Source organism: Ambystoma mexicanum, chromosome 1q, assembly GCF_040938575.1.
Source record: "Ambystoma mexicanum isolate Mex_15411 chromosome 1q, UKY_AmexF1_1, whole genome shotgun sequence".
NCBI lineage: Eukaryota > Metazoa > Chordata > Amphibia > Caudata > Ambystomatidae > Ambystoma > Ambystoma mexicanum.
In genome coordinates, this window is record NC_090922.1 from 188,831,667 (window position 1) to 188,853,273 (window position 21,607).

The following is a 21,607-nucleotide window of genomic DNA, read 5'->3' on the forward strand; positions in this document are numbered from 1 at the left end:
CCGCTCGGCGGAAACTCTCGTCGAGTGTGATCCTCTCCTCGGAGCCGCCCGTCGTTTGGATCCAGCGTGCGTCCAGGAACTCCTGCAACGGGCGCATCCGGAGCCTGCACATGGGAATGAGGTAGATGCAAGAAGACATCATTCCGAGGAGGGACTTGATGGACCTCACCTTGGCCGCCTCGGAAACTAACATCCGCTGTACCTTGCCCAGGATGGACCTGGTCCTTTCCTCCGACGGGGAGGCCAGAAGGGACACTGTGTCGAGCTTCACTCCCAGAAACAGTGCGTTTTGCGCGGGTACCAGGTGGGACTTGGCGTAGTTCACGGAGAATCCCAGGTCCGTGAGAAGTTGGACGGTCCTTGCCGTGTGCTCCACGGCGAGCTCCCTCGTCTTGGCTCGGATGAGCCAGTCGTCCAGGTAGGGGTAGACGCGGATCCCCTCGCGGCGCAGTTGCGCCGCCACCGGTGCAAGGCACTTGGTAAATACCCTGGGTGCCGACCGTAGTCCGAAGGGGAGGGCTTTGAACTGGTAGTGACGCCCTTGGACCACAAACCTGAGGAATTTTCGGTGCCCCTTTAGGATGGGAATGTGGAAGTAGGCATCCTCCAAATCCAACGACGACAGGAAGTCTCCTTCCTCCAGCTGCCCCAGGACGTGCTGGAGGGTGACCATCCGGAACTTTTGCGCCTTGATGAACTTGTTCAGACGTCGCAGGTCTAGGATGGGGCGCCATCCTCCCGTCTTCTTCTTCACGAGGAAGTATCGAGTAAACTCCGGAGCCCCGAAGCCTCTCTGGGACGAGTTCGATGACGCCCTTCCTGAGCATCGCCTTTACCTCCAGGAGAAGCTGAGGGACGTGAAGCTCTTTCCTGGCTACGGGGGGGACGCACGGGCACCTTCTTTGAAACTCGAGCGCGTGGCCCCGGGCTAAGGCGTCCAGCACCCAACGGTCGGTGGAGATGGACTCCCACACGCTGACGAAGCTCGCCAGCCGGCCTCCCACCGGGGTGCTTCGGTGGGGGCCCGACCCCACGGCCGGTTCAATCCTGTTTCGACAAGGCTTTGCCGCCTTGACCTCCTTGGCGACGACGGCGGGGTCCGCCAGACTTGCCTCGTCCTCTGTAGGCCTACTGAGACCACGAGCGGGCCGCTTGACGGTAGGTGGAGAAACCGCCGCCGGAACCTTTGGAGGCGCCCTTGCCTCCGCTGCTCCGAAAGGGCGTCCGTCGTTGCTGCAGAACCCCAAGGGCCCGGGCCGTCTCAGTTTCCGCTTTAATGGCCTGAAGGGAATCGTCCACTGTTTTCCCAAACAGGTTGTTCCCATCGAACGGCATGTCCAGGACTCTGGTCTGTATGTCTTGACGGAAGTCCGTAGCCTTGAGCCATCCACGCCGCCTAAGGCACACGCCGTTGCCCAACTGGCGAAACCCAGTGTCGGCGATGTCCGTCGCAATAGTGATGGCGTGGTCCGACGCCACCTCGCCTTCCTGTAGGATCTCCAGGGCATCCGCCCTCTTGTCGTCCGGTAGGAAGTCCAGCAGGGGAGCCAGTTTGTACCATAGCTCCCTGTCGTAGCGGGCCACGATAGCCAAGGCGTTGGCCACTTTAATCGTCGTCGCTGCAGACGAGATGACCCTGCGTCCCATAGCGTCCAATTTCTTTCCCTCGCCGTCCGGTGGGGAAGTCGATGTGGAGGCCGCACCCCCCCCGCTTTTTTCCTGGCCGCCGCGGAAACGACGGAGTCCGGGGTAGGCTGCGCCCGAAGGCACAGGGAGGCCGCGTCCGGGACCCGGTACTTCTTCTCGTACCGGTCTCTTCTAGCTGGTGTCGTGGAAGGGTTCTTGAGGAGGGTGAGGCCCTCATCCCAAATGTCGTCCAGTAGAGGCACCGCGAGGACCGTCTTCCTCTTGGCCTCGCGCCGTTGATAAAGGAATCCTTCCTTTTTCTTCTGCTCAGGGCAGAGTTGGAAAAGCTTGGATGCCCTGGGGATCATGGAGTGGAACGATCCAATCTCGTCGGGAGGAGAAACCCTGGTGGGAGGTGACGACGGTAGATCCTCGTCGTATACCTCGTCGTCCGTACCCGTCACTGCCGTGTCAGTCCCCGTATCATCCCCTCGGGTGGACGGGGAGGAGGAATGGACGGGGCGCGACGGCTGAAAAGGAGGTGGAGGCTGAATCCTTCTTTTCTTGGGCGGGGGAGCACCAGAAGGTCCCGGTTCAGGATCCCCCGACGGGAGAGGTTCCTCCGTCGGCAACGGTAGTCTCGTCCTTATCTCTGAACATAAGGACTGTATAGCCAACAAAATGGCCGCTGAGTTGTCTTGCGGCACTGGCAGAGGGGAATCCGACGGGCGATCAGGAGCCCCGTCGGCACCCTCGACGATGTCGTAGTCACCTGCGTCGGAAACCATCCCAACGGGCCGGTCTTCTTCCACGCCAAGGCCGTGGCTTAAGACCTCAATCAGCTCTTCCTCTGAGGTTGAGGCCGAATCTACGACGACCCCCTGCCCCCCCTTTTTCTTCCCCGCCGGGGGTTTCACGGGGGTCCTATCGATGGGCACAAAAGAGGACTCCCTCCGAGGTGGCAGGGAGACTCTGAGCCCCGAGGTCGCCACCACTGGTGTAGCCTCCACAGGCTGAGCCAGGGCCGCCGCGACAGTATCGATAGAGGGCTTGGCCGGATGGATTAAGGCCTTCACCACCTTAGGTGCGCTCACCGCCTTATCCTTGAGGGGGGGGACACAGCCTCGCTCCCCCTCCGATGGGGCCTTCGAGCTTGACTGGGGCCTCTCCAGGAGCTTCGCCGGGTGCTCGCCCTTCCTCTTACCCGACCCAGAGCGTTGGCTCGTGGCTGAAGGTGCCGGGGAGGGTGCGCCCTGCCTGGCGCCCGTAGAGCCCGACCGTTCGGCGCTCCCGGTGCCAGCAGACTCGCGGTGCTTGGCCTTATGTTGGACCCCCGTCGCCGGGGCGTCCTCAAAGGTCTTAGAAGACCGCTCGGATTTCTTCCTCTTCTTCTCGCCTGACGGGCTCTCCAGCCAGTTGGCGAGACGTTGGTGGCGGTCCTTCATGGTCCGTTCCGACATATTGCCGCAAAACGCACAGTCCTTCTCCACGTGCGTCTTGTCCTCATGTAAGCAGTAGAGACAACAGGAGTGTTCGTCCTCCTTAAAGACGTTCTGCAGCTGGCATCCAGGGCAGATCCTGAACAGCTTTCCGGGCGTCGAGCTTCCCTTCTCCTGGGCCATGTCCGGGCCTGAGAAACTTCTGGAGTCCTCCAAAAGCGTAGCTCGACGAAATCTTCACCCTTGAGCGGCGCAGACGAATCCGACACGGGTACCCGTTGATCGGATGGAGAGTCGGTGGAGCTTGAGGCTCTTTTGACTGAAAAAACGAAGTTTTTGAGAAAAAAACGTGAAAAAATAGCACTAGCGCTCGAGAGCAATAGCACGAGGATCCCAACACATGAACGTGCGGTAGAAATCTGAAGATGGCTGCCAGAGGCGGTGCTTAGGTAGAGGGCAGTCATTGGCTGTGGTCAGTATGACGCAGAGACCAGTGATTGGTTGTTACTACGAAAGACAGATCAGAAACGAAACGGATACTGGTTTTTTCTTTACCGAGGATTCCCAGCCTGACGACGGGGAATATTCATGAGCATGTGAATCCATGCCAGACCCCATGCTGGAGAATCAGCATTAAGCGCTCCATAACATGTGATAGTATTATTATCAATAACAATTAATAAATAATAAGAGTTAAGCAATTTGTTCAAGTGGGGAAAACGGTGATAAGAACTCATGTCTCTGTTGTTCCATGGCCACCAATTTAACACTAGGATTAAATGATGGTGTAGATACGTCAGCAATTTTATTGGCCGTTCCCTGAATCGGTCAGCAGGTGGCAGAGGACGCCTGCTTTTGAATCTTTAAAATCTTCTCCTTCTACAGACCAGAAACTAAGCAGCAGGGAAGGGGTACGATAATCAGGCAATAGTTGGTATAAGGCCTTTTCCATAGGTTCTCCCGTTAAACGTGTGATCTGTACAGTTCTCTTGATGTTGCTCATAAAGCACTCCACAGTACCATTACCCTGTGGCCAGAGGGATGTGATTCGTCTGTGGGTGAAACCCATGTACGCCTCGAAAGTCTTGAAATCCTGCTCTGTAAATGGGGATCCATTGTCTGATTTGACAATTCGTGGGATCCCATAGGCAACAAACATCCAATCCAGAGCAGGTATGGTGTGACAGGCGGAGGGTACTAATTGTAAGTCTGGGAAGCGTGAATACTCATCTATAGTGAAAAGAATATATACTCTCCTCCTTCCAGGGGTCCAAAGAAGTCCATGGCTATCTCATCCCAGGCCTTCTCAGGGAGGTCCGTCATGCAAAGTGGTTCAGGACGGGTGATGGGGTTGATGACTGTGCACGTGGGACATTGTCGGAGTAGCTCTTCTACTTGTGAGTCCAACTGTGGAAACCATACCTTCTGCCATAGCATCCTTTTGGTGGAAACAATGCTGCTATGTCCTTCATGCACCAGTTATAGGTTTTTTCATTGCAGGGTGCGAGGGATCACTACCTTTGTCCCTTTTAGCTGGAGTCCTTCTTCAGATGGGGCTAACTCTTCCCTCACAGCTACCAGATTGTTGATGTCTTTTTGAGTTTCTGTAATTGGTGTTTTCACCTGCCTGCCTGGCTGGCCTGTTTCCATCGCCCCCCACTTCAAGCATCTGAAGATGACCTGTATGGCCTGGTCGTTTTCAGTGTCCGGTGCCACATGGGTTGTTTCTATGCCTCTTGGGGTAGCCTCATGTACAATGTAGTGTATGTATTGGTCCGCTATGGAGGGTGTGGACTGGGGTTCCTTGCGTGGATAGCTCGTTGGAAAGTCAGCCGGAATGCTGTCTTTCCCTGGACGATGAATGATGCAAAAGCTGTAGTCTTGCAATCTCAAAGCCCACCAAGCAATTCTGGGTGGCATTTTCGATTGAGGGTTTCCATAGATGAAAAGCAAGGCTTAGTGGTCTGTGACCACTATGAAAGGTTTAGTTTAGTTCAGTTTATTTGCTTGTATAGCGCACCGAAACCCGAGGGTATCTAGGTGCTTTTGCTTGCATACACAACATATGTTACATAATGGTATAATTGTTCTCATACATATATAATATGACTTTGAAGGTGAAGTACAGTTATATACAAAATTCTTTACTAAAGTGTAAATAGCTCTAGGATGAAAACTACGAAGGAGAACGGCTACTGTTACAGATGTAGGCAGAAGTCCTTTGCAGGTATGTGGAGTCACCATAGATACATATAGTAGACGTAGGTATAGGATCAGTAGCGGAAGGACATCTTTAATTCAGCGGGTATGGGCCTCATTACGAATTCGGCACTGTGGTAAAGAATTGTGGTAATGTAGTAGTGACTAAGTTACTGCTGCATTACCACAGTGCAGAACTACAGGTTTGGAGGTAAGGCAGAGGACACACCCCCAGCAGAATGCTGTAGGTAATTTCCCTGCCTTACTGCCCCAAAACAGCCAAATTGGCATTATTAACGCCAGTGGTAATACCGCCAAAATATCCTTGGAGACCTATTGACTCCAATTAATGGGACCACCTGCTTTGAGTAGCGTGAATTTTGGAATATTAAGGCAGTGTTGGTAGTTAGTTCTGGTAGGTCTAGAGGATTCCTTTCTCGAGGTTTCCCATATAGGAAGAGATGAACATGCTAACATGCCCACACTACAGTTAGGCCTTTTTTTCTGCTTGTGTGTAGGCTTGCTCAGTCTTTAATAGGCTTCTTCTGGCATAGGAGACAATGTGACGCACTCTGCTGTCTTTTGGGTCACTATGTGTTAAGATGGCTCCCAACCCTATGGGGCTTGCATCCACAATCAGTTCTGTCACCCTGGCTGCGTTAAATTATGCATGTTTTTGGCATCAACTATTCTTTGTCGAATTGTTTCAAATGCCTGTTGGCACACTCCTGACCATTCGAAAGGTGTTTGCTGTTTTGTAAGGGCTCACAACGGTTCACTTACTGATGCAAAATCCTGAATGTAATAGGTGCAATAGCTGGCAAGCCCCAGGAAGGATTGTAGCTTTGATATATTCATTGGTGGGTCGGCTACAGTGAGGGCAGTTACCTTTTCCAGATCTGGGGTCATGCCCTGCACCGAGAATAGGTATCCAAAGAATCAAAGCATGTGTTTTCTGAATTCACACTTTTCTTTATTTAGTGTGAGGTGAGCTTCTTCCAGTGACATGCACACTCGTGTGAGGGTATTGTCATGTTGTTCTTGATCTTGTCCAAATACCAGGATATCGTTACTGTAATTTAAGCAATTGGGATTATCCTTTATGACGTTTGTATCTCTGCCTGAAAAGTCTTGGCAGCCGAGGAGACACCAAAGCTAAGACATTTGTAGCTGTAGAGGCCTAAATGGGTGACAAACTTGGTTATATACCTTGATTCCTTGCTCAGATCGAGTTGATGGTATCCTTTGTTAAGGTCCAATTTTTCGAGAATACTCTAGTGCCATTGAGTAGGTGCACCGTGTAGGTGATCCGAGGGGCTTGATGCCGTTCCCTCAGTATGGCCTCGATCAGTAGTCGCATGTTGTCATGATGCCTGCTCCCGGGGAGCCGGTTCAAGCCCTGCGTCCCCGAAAGCGGACATCCAGTCCCCAAGGAAGGACCCAGCAACCCCATATAGGGGCCCTTTGGACAGTGTCCTGGCGCCTATGACGCCAGGCTCATAAAAGACATCAGTCCTGGCGCCATAGGCGCCAGGCTCATTATGGGAGTGCTTGGGTGCACTTACCTGATGCGGACCATGCTGCAGGATCCCGGCCTCCTTGAGGCCTGAAAGGAACTACTTTACCTGTGGGACTAATTTATCATCCGGGCGTGGTCGGGGAAGGATACATACCTGATTGGAGGAAGGATACATACCTGGAACTTCTTCCAAGGCTATTTAAACCCCACCCGAACAGCCACACGTGCTTCGTGTTGTTCTGCATCTAGCAGCTGGACCTCACCGTGTCTGCTCCTGCATCCTGACTTCTGCCACGCCTGCCAGCATCCTGGATTACCTGCAAAGGAAGAGAAGAAGAGAACAGAAGAAGGAAAAGTCCTTACCTGCTAAATCCGCATCCCGGAGGCATCTTGCCGACAATCCTGAAAAGGAAGACTTATTTAAAAGCTCATCGCGTCGATCGCTGCAGCGCCGCATTCCACTCACCTTTACAGGGCGCCTCCATGTTCAGCAGCGATCATCCGGATTCGCAGTCACGACCCAGCGCCTATGGAGAAAAAAGACAAGAACAAAAGGTGAGAGAGAGAAGGGAATAAGGAAAGCTAAATCTCCATGTTAAGACTTACCTGTTGATTCATTCCCTCTTCATTTCGGGTCCGCGCCGCATCCTGGCATTTCCGGACCCCGGGGAAAAAGAGACATTTGCGTTAATGAGCGAATGAAAAGACATTACCAAAAAACGCTCATTAAAGGCTTACCTGATTTCTACAAGGATTTCACCTCTCATCTCGGGTCGGTGCCTGTTCCCCGGCATTCCGTACCCCGGCCCCTATGGGGAAAAAGACACTAGCATTAGTACATTAATGCATGGACACAAGGGGAACCTCTTATCAAAAAACTTACCTGGAAGCCAAGCAAGTTTGGTTCTCACCAATCCGAAAACCCAGTAAAGTAACTGGATACCAACGCGCCCCTGCATCAGAAGCTGGATGGAGAGCTCGTCCTTCCAAACCCTAAGGTGAGACGCTATGGGGAATCACAGAAAGGTTTCGAGGAGGGTGAGAGGGGAAAGTGGGAGGCCGATTGCATTACCCCGCAGACAGTTAATCCCATATTTTCGCCTACAGGAGGGTACTTCTGCGAGCCAGACAAGCCAGATTTGGGGGCCCGGTCCAGTCCGTCTTCCGAACCCTGCGCATCACCTTAGAAGAGGTCACAGCAGCGCGAACCAGGCCAGCGCCTCCGTGGGAGTCAGGTGAGCGTCACACATGTCCACATATATCCTGATGTCTGGTGAATATTTTTTGGGCACTGGAGCAAATCGGCGATACCCACGGTGTAGGGCCTTCTCCCGGTTCTATGATGTCAGCGTCCAGTAGTTTGTATAGATCTTCCTCCACCTGTCTTTGTATATTTACTGGAATGCCACAGTAGTGTTTGGCTACAGGCCGCACTTGTGGGTCAATGTGTAGGTTGATTTGTCGATCCTTAAGTTTGCCCAAACCTTTGAATAGTGATGGGAAAAGTTGTTCTATTTTGGAAGATGGGTCCAAGTATTTGTGGGCCACAAATCTATAGAGCACATTCATGAGACCCATGTCTATTGTGGCTTTAAAGCTTAGGATGTGCAACCACTGTCCGTTGCAGCCTCCAGGATGTGCATGGGTATTTTCTTGGGTTATGCCTTGTATCTGCACTGTGCCATGAAATATCCTTTGCAGGGTAGTGGGCTTTTTGACCCATATGGATAGATACGTACCTCTGCTGGTCGGAGGCGCAGGGCATGAGGCAGGTTGTTGTAGTCCTCTTGACTTATGTTTACTGTGGTTCCTGTGTCCACTAGGAATTCTGCTGCCATGTCATTTATCTGTAGAAGTAGAACTGGACTTTGTTCTTTCGCCGTTGGGTTTCCTAGGGCGTAGAGATATCCTCTTTTCCGTGGCTCGTCTTAAGGGCTTTCCCTCCTCCTTGTGTCTTCTTCTGAAGATGCACTGGATCTGCTGTTTGTTTGCGGCTCTGCGACTAGGTACCAAACGTATATTTCTTGGGTCTTCTTCTGGATCTGGATGTCATAGATTTGCTTGACCTCCACTCACCTGATGTCCTTTCTTGTGGCTTTCCTTCTTCTCTCCTCTCTTTGCCTTCGGTGTGGTGGTTTATAGAGTTGGCTTGGAGTCCCTGGGGGACTTTGCACCTGTCTTTCTCCACCTTGTGGTGGTCTTCCGCCGTTTCCCTCGCCGCTAGCTTGGCTGCAATACAGGAGGCATACAGCCTTGAAGTGATTGTCACCCCCGCAAGCTGAGCATTGTTGTCCAATGGTGGGGCAGGTACTGTCATGAGGGAATTCATATCCACACCAGTAGCAAAATGGTTCACCATTGCCTTTACTTGGTTGCGTCATTTCTAGTTTGTGGGTATTTTCTGTCTTTCCATGCAAGATTTTGATGTAACCCAGACCCTCCACTTAGAGCGCAAGGGCCACATCTGACTGTGCTAGGCGTAGTATTTCCTCCAGGGATCAGGGTTTCTGTAGCGGCCTCTTCCTGAAGTCAGCGCACACACACCCTGCGATGATCTAGGAGTTTAGGGTCTCGTCATTTGAATAATTGTTAAAGTCACAATGCTTTAGTCTAATGCGTAGTTGCATGACATACAAGTCCATTGATTCCCCTTTTTGCTGCTTACTGGTGTGGAATATGCATCTCTCATAGTCTACGTTGGTGTGTAGCATGCAGTATTCAGCGATGGCTATCTTGAATTAGGCATAGCTATCCGTTGTCCTGGTTAGGAATTCATCTACGATGTCTTGTACGCTGGGGCCTATGCATAGTGTCAGAAGGCTGTGCCTTTTGTTTTCCTGAAGAGGCCCAAAGCTTTTATGTACACCTCGAAATCCCCCATTAATCTTTCCATCTGGGACCCAAACTGCTGGTCTCAGACAAACTGAAGTGAGTGGGTAGTTGTGTGATTAGGTTGTCTTGTAGTCTTGAAGGTAGAGCTGCCGCTGGTGTGATAGGCACTGTCAGGTTCTCCTCCTCAGACATTTTGGGCTGTGGCTGCCACTGGGGCGGGAGATGAAGTATTCCCCTCTGGGATGTGCTGTGTTGGATGTGGGATGAGCCACATGCTGCTTTCTCCCTTACCTGCGATGATGATTTATTACTAGGTGAGCCTGCCTGCTGTGTGGTGAAACCTCCTCTGGTTATGACTGGTGGATCACGTATGGGGTTTTCTTCATTTGACTGACCTTGCAGCAGCCCTGTGCGCCATCTGCGTCGTGGTGGTCAATGGGACGGTCATCAGGGGTGTATCAGGTGATCTGGCATGCTCGCCTTAAAAGTTCTGTTTTCTTTGGAGCGGCGCAGGCTTACAAGCCTCGCATGTGGGCTCCGGCGAAATGTATACTCTGCTGCGCACACTCACGTGTGCTTTCCAGGCCCTGGGCTCTGTACCCGGACCACCTCCTGGACCTCCTCGCCCATCTCTGACATTCCGGCTGAGAAGGGGCAGGGCTAGCGGGACCACCGCACCCACAGTCTCCTCCCCGCGGCACCCCCCCACTGTCTGCACCAGGCTCCAGACCTAACAGGGACCGGACACAAGTCGGTCGGCCCGTTCGTTGCCAATGTGAAACTGTGACCTATTATGTGGTCTCACCATTCGCCCACACGGCCCCCTTTCTGTGGCATGCAATGAAGGCGGACACAAGATGAGGATTCATGCTTACATCTTTGTTCGTCTACATCACTGCCCCTCCCCTTCCTGTTCTTCCCCACTCCCATGATACCAACGTGTGCTGGCTTCACGTGACGTCACAACCCGATATTCATTCTAGATCTCAGAAAAGCTTGAGAAGGCAAGGGCCAAGGGGTCATTTCGCTGGAAACATGGCGTGCAACTACACACCGCCATGAGCTCCCCGAAGACATCTGGTCAGGCCTACAGTTCATCAAGGACCCAATTTACAGAGGCATGTGTCCCCTGTTTCTAATTCTTTGAAAGTGAAGTGTACTGGTGGTTTAAAGCACCCCCTTTCCCTCCTCCGATGAGAGCCAACCGCAGACTGATGGGCAATCATTCTCTGGAGCCGTTCTGATGGCAGGAGCAACAACTAGTCCACAGGGGTCATGCTGCTCCCCTCGGCGACTCTTGCTTATTCGGTAGGAAGTGAAACTAGAGCTGGAATGCACTGCATTTTTTAAACACTATGTATTCCTAATCGAGCCCTGACCACCATCCAGAACTTTCCCCAAATATTCCAAGGCTGGAGTTAGATTAGTGAAATTAACCCAATGCTAGAGTACATGGGAAGTTATTTTTGGCGACAGGAAAAAAATAACTCTATTTATGCTTTTTGTAGTAGAATGTGGTTCCCCTTCCTTCCTGCATGCACCGGATATGAAGCCGCCTGGCATGGGCCTCCTGTCCCAGGATCAAGAGGCGGGACTGGGATGCGGCAGATGTAAAACCCCATCTCCTCTAGCTACTTCCGGTTCACAGGGTGACACCCAGCACCTCTATAAAACCAGGAGCCTCTAAATGCAGCACGCCTGGATGAGGGGGTCGGGCTGCCAAGCAAGTGACTCCATTTGTGTATGTGTGAGCGTGTATGTGTCTGCGCATGCCCATGTGCATCCTTGGAGCATTCTGTCATGCAGCAGCCTGGCATTATCTAGCAACACTCACATATACATTGGGAGCAACCTTGCGTGGACTGGGAGCACCCTGGCATATAACAGCAATTCTGATTGCATTGCATTTGCTGGCAATTCTATTTGTATTTCACTGACAAGCAGATGACCAATTGTGTTTCTTATACCTTTTGGGACAACATTTAAAACTGGCATAATTTCTACTGATACAATATTTAAAACAAGTTTAATTTATACAGGCACATGACGTATAATTGACGTTTTCCCTGTGTAGTTAAGGCACATAGCATCATGCACTACTTCAGTAACGGGGCACAAATACATGTTTCTATTGACTATCCAGTTCTTCAGAGGAATTAACATTCTTTTTTGATGGACACAAATGATTTAGAGAGGGAAAATGCTCTGGTGTACTCTGACAGACATGGCATCTGAAGTGCTATAATATCCCATACCTTCCCCATCCTATATCTACCTATAGAGCCTAAGGGATCAAACAAAAAATATCTTCTGAAAATTAGATAAAAAAATTGACTTAGTCACCCTTTTGAGGAAGACCACACTCAATCCCCCTTGGGAAGTCGTCTCGCTTGCTTAACTCGCTCGTTCATATTTGTGGCAGGTGTTTACCCTGCTCGGATTTGAAGGTTAAACTGCTGCCAATGAGGATAATAGTTTCCTCAAAACCGTATCGGTTATCCACAAGGGCCTCGAAAGTCTTCCTGCCTAGAGGCCCCAGAGTATTTTAAGCGGATGTTTACTCCTGTGAACTCAAGCGGAAATGTTGTGTGGCGTCACTGCCTGTGATGTTTTGGCGTCGAAGTTCATGTAATGCATACATGCCAACCCTCCCGATTTAGGCGGGAGACTCCTGATTTTTTGGTGGAAAATACAGCAATTTTTCACGTTCTCCCAAAATTATTATTTCCCTATTGTATTCCTATGGGGAAATTGTTGTTTCCCGATTTCTCTGTACAAATCTCCCTCGCAGGCACTGCCGAATGTTGGCATGTATATGGTAATGACAATTGTTGGAATAGCTCTACTGGGCCAATGGGTGGGTTATGCAAGTTCTGCTACCCCACTGGCGTCGCTGAAGGGGCACTGTGCAGGGACCCCCAAACCACATTTTCAACGCGACAGGGCCCAGGGTTGAGGTGTTCTACATGGCAATGCTTGACATTACCTTGAGCATTGAAGACTTCCGGGTCAGACGCTTGACTGCGTTTTCCCTAGCAGGCCTTACGGTAGGCTTGTGATGGGTCAGTGATTATAAAGTTAACATTTCTCCTATATTACGGTAGCAGTACTCTGGGTCATACCTGTTGTAATCCAGATAGGTGCTGGAAGCCCTGCTGGTAGCCAGGGTGCTGGTCGGTGGCTGGAGAGGCTGCAAGCATCAATGCTGCGAGAGAATACAAATCAGACACGGCAGGTTAAAAATCACAGAGTCGGTGTTTAATTCACCTTTAATAGAGTCCACTCTTGTGCAGTTATTGGTTTTAGAACACCAAGCACCATAATTTAAATACATTCCTGAATAGATAAACGAAAAAGAATAATTGATGTTCTTATGTGTTATGATTTGTAGCACCCACATAAACACACCTCTTCAAGGAACTAGGGAAAGGAGGAGTAGGAGGGAGGTATGAAGCTGGAAGAGATTTAAAGCGAAGACGCAACACCTCAACTGAGAGCATGACCTCAATAAAGTGCTCTCAAAATCTCCCTGATGTGCCTGCCAAATGTACCCAGCCCTTTTGCTCTGTGCCAGATTCTGGAGGGCATGGTCTCGCTGCAGTGCTGCAGGGAGGGTTTGTGAGTGGGGGGTTACATGTCTGATTATGCTGAGTGGGCGGCTGTGGAAAGGCTGTTGGGCAAGAATTGGAGTAGTAACCCTGTGGGAAACTACACCAGCCTTGTCCTCTTGGTATTAGGTAACCCACCAATTAGTATAGGTATGTACTACATACATTGGTAGTGTGACTGAGCAGCCAGACTTATCTCAAAAGGGGCAAAAGTGAGCTGTAGTGCTGTAGGACCGAAAGTCATCAATACAAGTATCCAAATAACACTTGTACTCAAGGTTTTCTAGTAAAATAATTATTTACTTATTTAATGGTCAGTGTAAATAAGGATTCTTTAAAAAGGGCAATGTGCATCAATAAAAATACCCTTTAAAATACATTCTCAGAATCAAGGCCAAGCAAGTATGTACTCTTTAGAGATGCTTGATACACACTTCCTACACCCTGAGGTGACTTCACCAACTAGGAGAGTAATGGCATTTATATAGCACTTTTGCACTTGGTAAATTTCGAGGTTGGTAGAAAGGAAAGGTTAAAAGGAAGGAAAACGGTTAAACAGGTTCTCAGAGCATGGGAGCACTTTTAAATCTCCCAATGAAGTCTAGATAAAAACCTTTCCTAGCAATATTAGTTAAAAACCAATGTATCACCTATAAGCGACTGTAAGAATCAAAGTCAATGGACTAGAAGAGTCTGCAAGGAGTTGGGACAGCCAAAGTCAATTTGGAACAAAGTATATGGAGCTGAGGCACTACTTAGATAGCAAAAATGATTGCGCAAAGTTAGAGAATTTGTTGTAGAAAATCACTGTTGGGCCACAACCAGTTACATTTGTGAAAGTTTGAGCTGGAATCAACTCTAGAAAAGCAGCTACTACAAGTCTCAACTGAGAAAAGCATGCTAGAGACAGAGAGTTAAGTACCCTTTAGTCAGAACACTATGTTCTAACTTATGTTAGAAGAAGAGGATCCAGCTGGCTTCTATCTTGGTTGCAGATCCTGGGCCTCAGTCGTGTGGACAAGAGGGAGGATGTCTGGAGGACACCTGCACAGCTGTTCGGAGGTCGGCGGCAGCTGCGGGTTCTTTTCAATTCAGCGGCACTTCGCGGTTTCAGTGCGTGGTAAACAGCACCACTGCGGATCTTGGACACCGGTTGGGCTTTCTTCACTCCTTGAGTCCAGCACTCTTTTCAGGTGACTCGAGCTTGGCTTATCCTGCTTTATGGAGGGTCTTCAGGAGACTCCTTGAGCTTCTGGCCAGCTTACAGATGTTGCACTCGACTACAGATTTCTGGACCCCTGGCACTCAGTTCCAGAAGCAGCAAATAAGTACAGCCAGTTGGGGAAGGTCTTCCAGCAAAGTTCGTCTCAGGGTAATTTGGTCCCACAAACCCAAGGATCCAGCTTCCCTTATCTCGCACCCACTCACTGGAACGCCCTACCTCCCACTATCCTAGGTGAGACCTCCCTCACCACCTTCCGCAAAACTTTGAAAACTACCCACTTCACATAAGGCCCGACACACCAGCACGAATACTTATCATATAAGCTGTAATAAATGACCAAATGCAATATCTGTAACAGTATGAAGTTTTGTAGTATTCATAATGTGTCAACAACCGCTATCATGCCTGTACCCTGTAACTAAGTTATTGCAAGTAACAGCGCCTCAAAGCCCCTGGGCTGCTTGCATGCTATATAAATAAATAAATAAGGTAAGGAGTCGTCCTTTCTGGTGCTTCTCTTGTCGATCAGAAAAAGGAGTTTCAGCACAGCAGCAGGGCTTCACCGGGGAGTTCAACGGTCCAGGAGGATGCAGCAAGCTTCTTCACGGTTTCTTTCAACAGGGTATTCTTCCCAGTGGTCGACTTTGACTTCAGTCCAAGAAGACTTTTATGCAGGTTGCGCCCATTCATGCTCAGCCTAGCTGTCCCTCAGACAGCAGGGTGACTGTCCTGCAAGGACAGCCAGCCGGCCAATCAGGACTGGATGCATTCAGGTAACCAAGGAGACTACGGACAAGGGAGTTTTGGGCATCTCCCTCACTTCTTGCCCTGCCAGATGCACTGGAGCCAGAGGAGGGTTTCAGTACTGAAGCGCGCCAAAGGCAAAATGAACAAAGGGCTTAAACCTGGTTTGGCATGCAGAGTAAAACCCGAGAAGGACCTCACAAACAAGAAATGGTGGGAAAAAAAGACTGGGGACATTTTTACATAATGGTCACCCATGGGTGCTATACTGCAGCTGAGGATTCAGCCCGTGTTAGAAAAGCACAATCGTAGGAAAATTAAACCACTGCCACCAGCCATTTAAAGTAGTGGGGGTAACAACATTTTTTACATGAGTAAGTAGAAAAAGGGGCTAATACGTAACTCCCCCCACCCCACCCCAACACTCCACATAAAATGGGGTGTGCTGGATCTACAGAGAGAAAAAGGCAAGTAAAGTCAATTTCACTTTACTATTCTTGGGAACATTAGTTCTCACAAAAAAGGTATTTAAACCTCCATCTAAAGGATTTCTCTGTGGCAGTGCACTGAAGGTGCTGTGTGTCACCACACAAAAAGTAGATGCCTATGGAGTTTGTCAGAGTCCAAAAACAAACGAAACTGATAATCCAAATCAGATCAAAATGCATGAGAGTGAGAAAAAGAGGGCTCACTTGCTCTAGGATAAGAATTCAAAAGTCCTAAAGTCCAGCAAAAGAGCTGGGTGTCCCTAAGGTTGAAGGGAATTAGCACAGAAGTGAGAACTCTCCCTAACAAAGACTGCAAGTGGAAGAACACGCAGCTAAAGAAATTAGCTCCAGCATAAAGCAGCCCTCCTAGCCCTAACGACATTCTCAACCACCCACACTCGGATTGGTTGAGGGGCGCGGGGTGGGCCGAGGGCGAGGGTGACTGTGGAAAATCGGACTACTTCCGAAAAGTTAGGAGGTGGTGGCAAACCATAGGTGAAGGCAATTATTGCCTTTCCCCTTCCACCTTGCCAGGTACCCAGTCTTTTTACCCAATATTTTCCACCATAGTATATTTTACTGCAATTCTTTTTCGAAATTTTAGAGATGAAAATGCAGGGGGTCTTTGGGTGAGGCAATAGGGCATGGGTGAATGGTGTGGGTGGGGTGGTGAAGAGCAGGGTGGGAGTAGGAGGGTCTTCCTCACGCATTTTGCGGTAAAAACAGTAATACATAGAAGCACGCGTCATAGACACACATTCATGGAAGGGGCCACACTGAACAACTAATCACAGATGGTGGAACCTCTGCTGCAATCAAGTGACGGCTTATAGGGACCAGTATACTAGGATTAGAGTACCAGGGACCTTTTTTTCCGTACTTTAATTCAAACGCAATAGCTCCGATTCACTTCAGACAGACCAAAAAAGGAAAGCAAGAACAATGCATGCCATGAAATAATATCATTCCTTGTCTTGTAGAACAGCAAATATAGTCAAACATAATTTGCAATTCAACAGGTCCCTAAAATAGGAAACCACAGATGCATAGCATCACTACGCACGTGTTACTGCTGCTTTAATAAAGAGCTCTAAGCAATAAGTGCTGGCATTGTTTCAAAGGGGAATTCCACAACATATTTTTGAAATCCACCATCAGCACTTTATGGTGTCCTCTGGCGCTTTTTTGTTTATTTAGCTTTGGATTAAAGATATAGATCTTTGTAACTGTTCTAAACATGCACCTGCAAGCTGCCCCCCTTTGATGCAACTGAAATTTCCACATCGTGGTTGTGAACTTCAGGGAGGGCCGATTACCGCATGGTTCCACTAAAGCAGCCCACCTCTAGCCTTGAATTAAACGCGGGTGGCGGGATGACAAATCGCAAACAGAAGCTTCCGCATAAAACCCGTAATTCCGGGCTGCATGAAAAGGGCTGCCCGCAGCCACACATGGCAACGTGGTCTATTCTCACTCCAATCCTGAGACTAAGCCATGCTGCTCTGCTTCCTTACCTTGATTAGGATTGGCTAAAATCTCAGTGTCTCCCTGTTCACCATAATAGGGTGGCCTATCAAACTCCTACCACCAGGGCTGATTTTAGCAATGAACCATTCAATGTGGATATGAAGCAGCAACCTTGTGGTGAAAGGACCGGTCACTCTGCAAAAGCACTGGCCTGGCCGGCAACATGACCAAAGCTATCATAGCTTGAATATTCATGGGCGCCTCCAATATTGCCAATGTGTTGCAGAATGTGGCCCCTGCCAACCTTTTCCAATGTTGCAACCTGTAAACAGTCATGATTAGGGCTGTGCATTTGGTCAGTCTGTACCCACCGGGATGTCGTGTAGGCTCGGGAGTGACGTACACGCTGCTTTTGTTGACACGGAGCCCGGATATGATGTCATTGATCATCCACAGGTCCCGCTGGGCTGCTGCCTGATCCTGCATTTGAAAGACACAAAGGGGAGTCCTGCATGAAAGCGCATTGGCATCTCTGACGTCACACTGTGGATCAATTTCAGGCGGAGGTCCAACACCTTTCAAGGTGATACATGAAAGCCGAAGTTGGACAATCCAACAAACTCAGACGACACATTGTCAAGGAGTACATGATGGAGTTACGGCGAGATCTTAGAGGACACCGCCCTAAATATGCAATGACTACATCATCATGTGGTCTATTTTATAACACAAATAATGGGCTACCAGACATTTGGTCGAAAAAAATTGGTCGACCAGACAAATGGTCGAACCAATTTGGTCGAAAACCAAATGGTCGAATTTGTTTTTTTTTTATTTTCACTCCTTTTTTTGGGGGGGGTCCCTCCCCCAACCGCCTTTTTTTTCTAAAAATCCCTTTTTTAAAAAAACGAAAACCCGAAAAATAAATATATAATAAAAAAAAAATTCGACCATTTGGTTTTCAACCAAATTGCGTCGACCAAATGTCATTCGACCAGTTTTAATTTGACCAAATGACTGGACACCAAATAATGCAAACTGGCAACAGCAGCTCAATTTATTGTACAGAATCCAAATGTATTATCATGGGCTCCTACTAAGAACAGCCCGGCGGGAGGAGGTGGGCGTGGCGGGGGAGAGGGCTTCCCAAATCATATAACTTATTTGCTGTAGAAATAGTACAGATTTAGTACTGATTGGAAAGTCTGATAGCTTGGGGCGAGATTTCATTTTTTGAACTATTGACAAGTCCTGAAGTAGCTGAAGGTCCTGGCATTCTCCCCATCACTGCCAAAATAAATAATGCCGGGTCCAGGGGAACACCAGGGGCAATAGAAAGGCGAGCTGCTTGCAGAACCAGTGCAAAGCTGGATTCACGAAGTACCCACTGCAAGGAGCAGGATTCAATGATCCTTTATATGGCAAGGGCTCACCTAGGTATTCGGCCCTAGACACTGCAATTATCAATGCAGTTTCGGAATATTGGCAGGGCACTGAAAACACTGGGTCAGCAGAGGGCCTTAACTGCTATTAGCACGCTGCGTAGAACGTTTCACTTGACACAGCCAATCAGGAGCAAGGAGTACACGCAACGTCTGGGCACTAGTACTCAGCACTTTTTTGGAATCCCACCGTACGCACCGCCCCTCCTCACTCCACACCCCCTTCCTCCCACTTATCTTGCCTCCTCCGCTCTCTCCCGGCCGGGACCTGCAGCCTCTTGGCTTACTGTGACATCTCACGGGGTGGGAAGCAGTCGGATCTGACCGCCCCGCTAGTGCTGTGGTTTCCTTGAACCCGCCCCTGTCCCTGTAGCAATGCAGCGCTGTGTGAAGCAAACAGTTGCTTCCTTTTTTTTGGTAAGTTGCATCCTGCCCCCAATGGGTGCTAGAAGCCTTAGGACCAGGGGGGCTGAAATTCACAGGCATTAGGTGCCTGGAGCCCTTTTTAACAGCCACGCTTTGCTCTGGACGCGAAGGCAAGCTTCCAGGCATCTCATGCCTGGGATTCTAGCCTGCACGGGACACTAAATCTTTATTACAAATCTTAATGCTCGTCTCCCAGCACTCCACATTATGCTCACGGTCTCCCTTAATCAGCATTCAACCAGCACAATGTTCACTGTAAGCTTCCAATGACCCTCTCCAAGTGCCTTCTTTTGTTTCCATTTTTAACCTGTTTCTATTATTCTACCATACTCTAATGGCATAACAGCCCAGGTGGAGAGAAATGAAACAGATGTTATCAGCACTTACCGCCCCCAGCTTCACCTCAGGCCTATAACGTCAGTGTGGGCTTATAACACCTATTAGAGCCCTCTGCAGCAGTGCTGCATAACACCTACAGCGTTTCCAGAGAGACCCAGGGACGGGTTGTGCAGATGTGGGGCAGTCTTTGGTGGGAAAGAGTTACCTTCCTCAAAAGCGTCCCAAGGAGCAGGTACTGATGTTTTGTGAGGCGAGACCCACAGAAGTCCCAGAGGCGTAGCCAAGATTCTCTAACGAGTGTGGCCTGAAGTTAATGTAGTTGGGCCAATCGCAGTGGCATTAACATCTGAAAATGCTGACACAGCACTCCTGGGTGAGCATTTACAGAGTTTGGGTGGGCCTTGCCCACTCAGGACCTACCCTATCTGCGCCTCTCAGAATATCATGGATGAAGAAGAGGGGGCTCATGAAAGAAGAAGCCAGCAAAGAAAGGACCTGCCAGCAGTACCAGAGAGTCAAGACAGCAATAACCGGGGTGCAGCAAAGCATTCTTGCAGCAGCCATTTGGCAGTTTCTAAAGGCGGTCACTGTACACATTGCTTTTGGGGACCACTTTAGGTTCCAGAATTGACACACTGGTGCAGGAGGAACCTCAATATCTTCAAGACAAACTTAAACCCTACCATCCTCCAAGAACTCAAGCTCTGCCAGCCTCTTACTCATACCAAAAACCAACTCAGTCAGGTTAGGTGGATCATCATTCTCAGCTCTGGCCCCCACTCTGTAGAACGCACTTCCACCGCACATCCGACTCACCGAGGACCTCATGTCTTTCCGCAAATTACTGAAAACTTGGCTCTTCCCCTAAAAACAACTCTTAACGCAAACTGGATAACAGCACTCAACAACCTTAGCCCAAAGCATTCTTAAATAACAATCCAGCATCATGATCCAAGCAAGAAATTGAAAACTAATAGCTACCAATGTCTCCTCTCTCATGCCACAGGACCCCACAAGTGATCATGAAGATGGAAACAGACCCATGCAGCTCTGGAGGTTGAGTGGCATGGGGGCACTTCGACACACTAGCCAATAATAGTTTAGGATTCAGCTATTCTTCTATTATTAAATAAAAATAGTTAAGGTGAGTCGGTCTCCCATAGGAACCCCTCAACATTCTATTGTTAATAACTTTTGATTCGAGTAACTGATTTGACCAAAATGTCGAAAGTGATTAAGGAATCGCGACCCCTGCCTCAGACTGCAATATTTGGTAAATATTCGTTAAAAAAGTTATTAAGAGGAAAAATATTTTTTTTCCCTAAAGTGCGGCCTACTTCCCATTCATTTTCCCATAGACAAACCAGGTACATTTTTGCCAAAGCACACAGCCCAAACCGCTGGACGAATTTGGACCAGGTCCGAAAAAACTTGGGCACGAAGCGTCGACTTGCGGTCCATGCATGGTTTGGGGTTATTCCATGCAGTAGTTATTTAAATATTTGATGGAGAAGGGGGTGCCCACTTCTCAAAAATAGATAGCTATATCTCAGGGATTTACCCAAAACCGGGGGTTAGTTGCAGGGACGTTAAGGTGAGAACTTAACGCAACAAAACTCTGGAAATTCAGTGATGCCATCAGTGATGATGTCATCATTGTGGTAGTCGTAGGCTGTGCAAAAGGGGGCGCGAAGTTAAGGTGGCTTTAGCTGAATTTCAGGGGTTTTGTTGCGATAAGTTCTCACCTTAACGTCCCTGCAACTAAAGTCTGCTCTTTGAATATATAGATGAGGCCACTGCTTTACTACCCATAGGGTTTATATTTTAACTCTCCCTATTAAAACAGGTTTTTTTTTTTAAGAAGAGAACATCTACGATACGTCTATTGGGAAAATCCATGGGCCTTTTGTTAGTGCTTCCAAAGATTGCGAAACACTTACTAAACAATATGGTTTTGTGAGTCTATGAGCCCAGCCCAGTGGCCAGGAAGAAACTCGATATTTTGCGGCATTGGTCGCACCAAATTGTTCAGAGTAATTTTATTTGTATCTAGGCCCAAAGGATTTACATTTGAATTCTACAATTCTTATTTTTAAAGATGTATGCACATTCTATATATCAATAAATGAATTTGCATTAAAATTTTATATATGATTATTTGTCTTAAAATGCTGATCAGGCTTTTGTATACTGAATGAAGCCGTTATGCTGACTTCCCCCATGCATTTACAAGATCTTAATAAAATGCGACAA

General features: G+C 48.8%; 1 protein-coding gene across 2 annotated transcripts in view; it reads right to left on the reverse strand.

Moving 5' to 3' along the window:
• The window catches only part of LOC138526394 (pleckstrin homology domain-containing family A member 4-like), a 291,575-nt gene that overhangs the window by 38,919 nt on the left and 231,049 nt on the right, over nt 1-21,607 (reverse strand). For both annotated transcript variants that reach the window (XM_069637101.1, XM_069637089.1), the window contains exons 15-16: nt 17,519-17,627; nt 12,738-12,820 (exon numbers count right to left, since the gene is read on the reverse strand). In XM_069637101.1, coding sequence (XP_069493202.1) covers nt 12,738-12,820; nt 17,519-17,627 — 192 coding nt within the window. The remainder of the gene's footprint in view (nt 1-12,737; nt 12,821-17,518; nt 17,628-21,607) is intronic.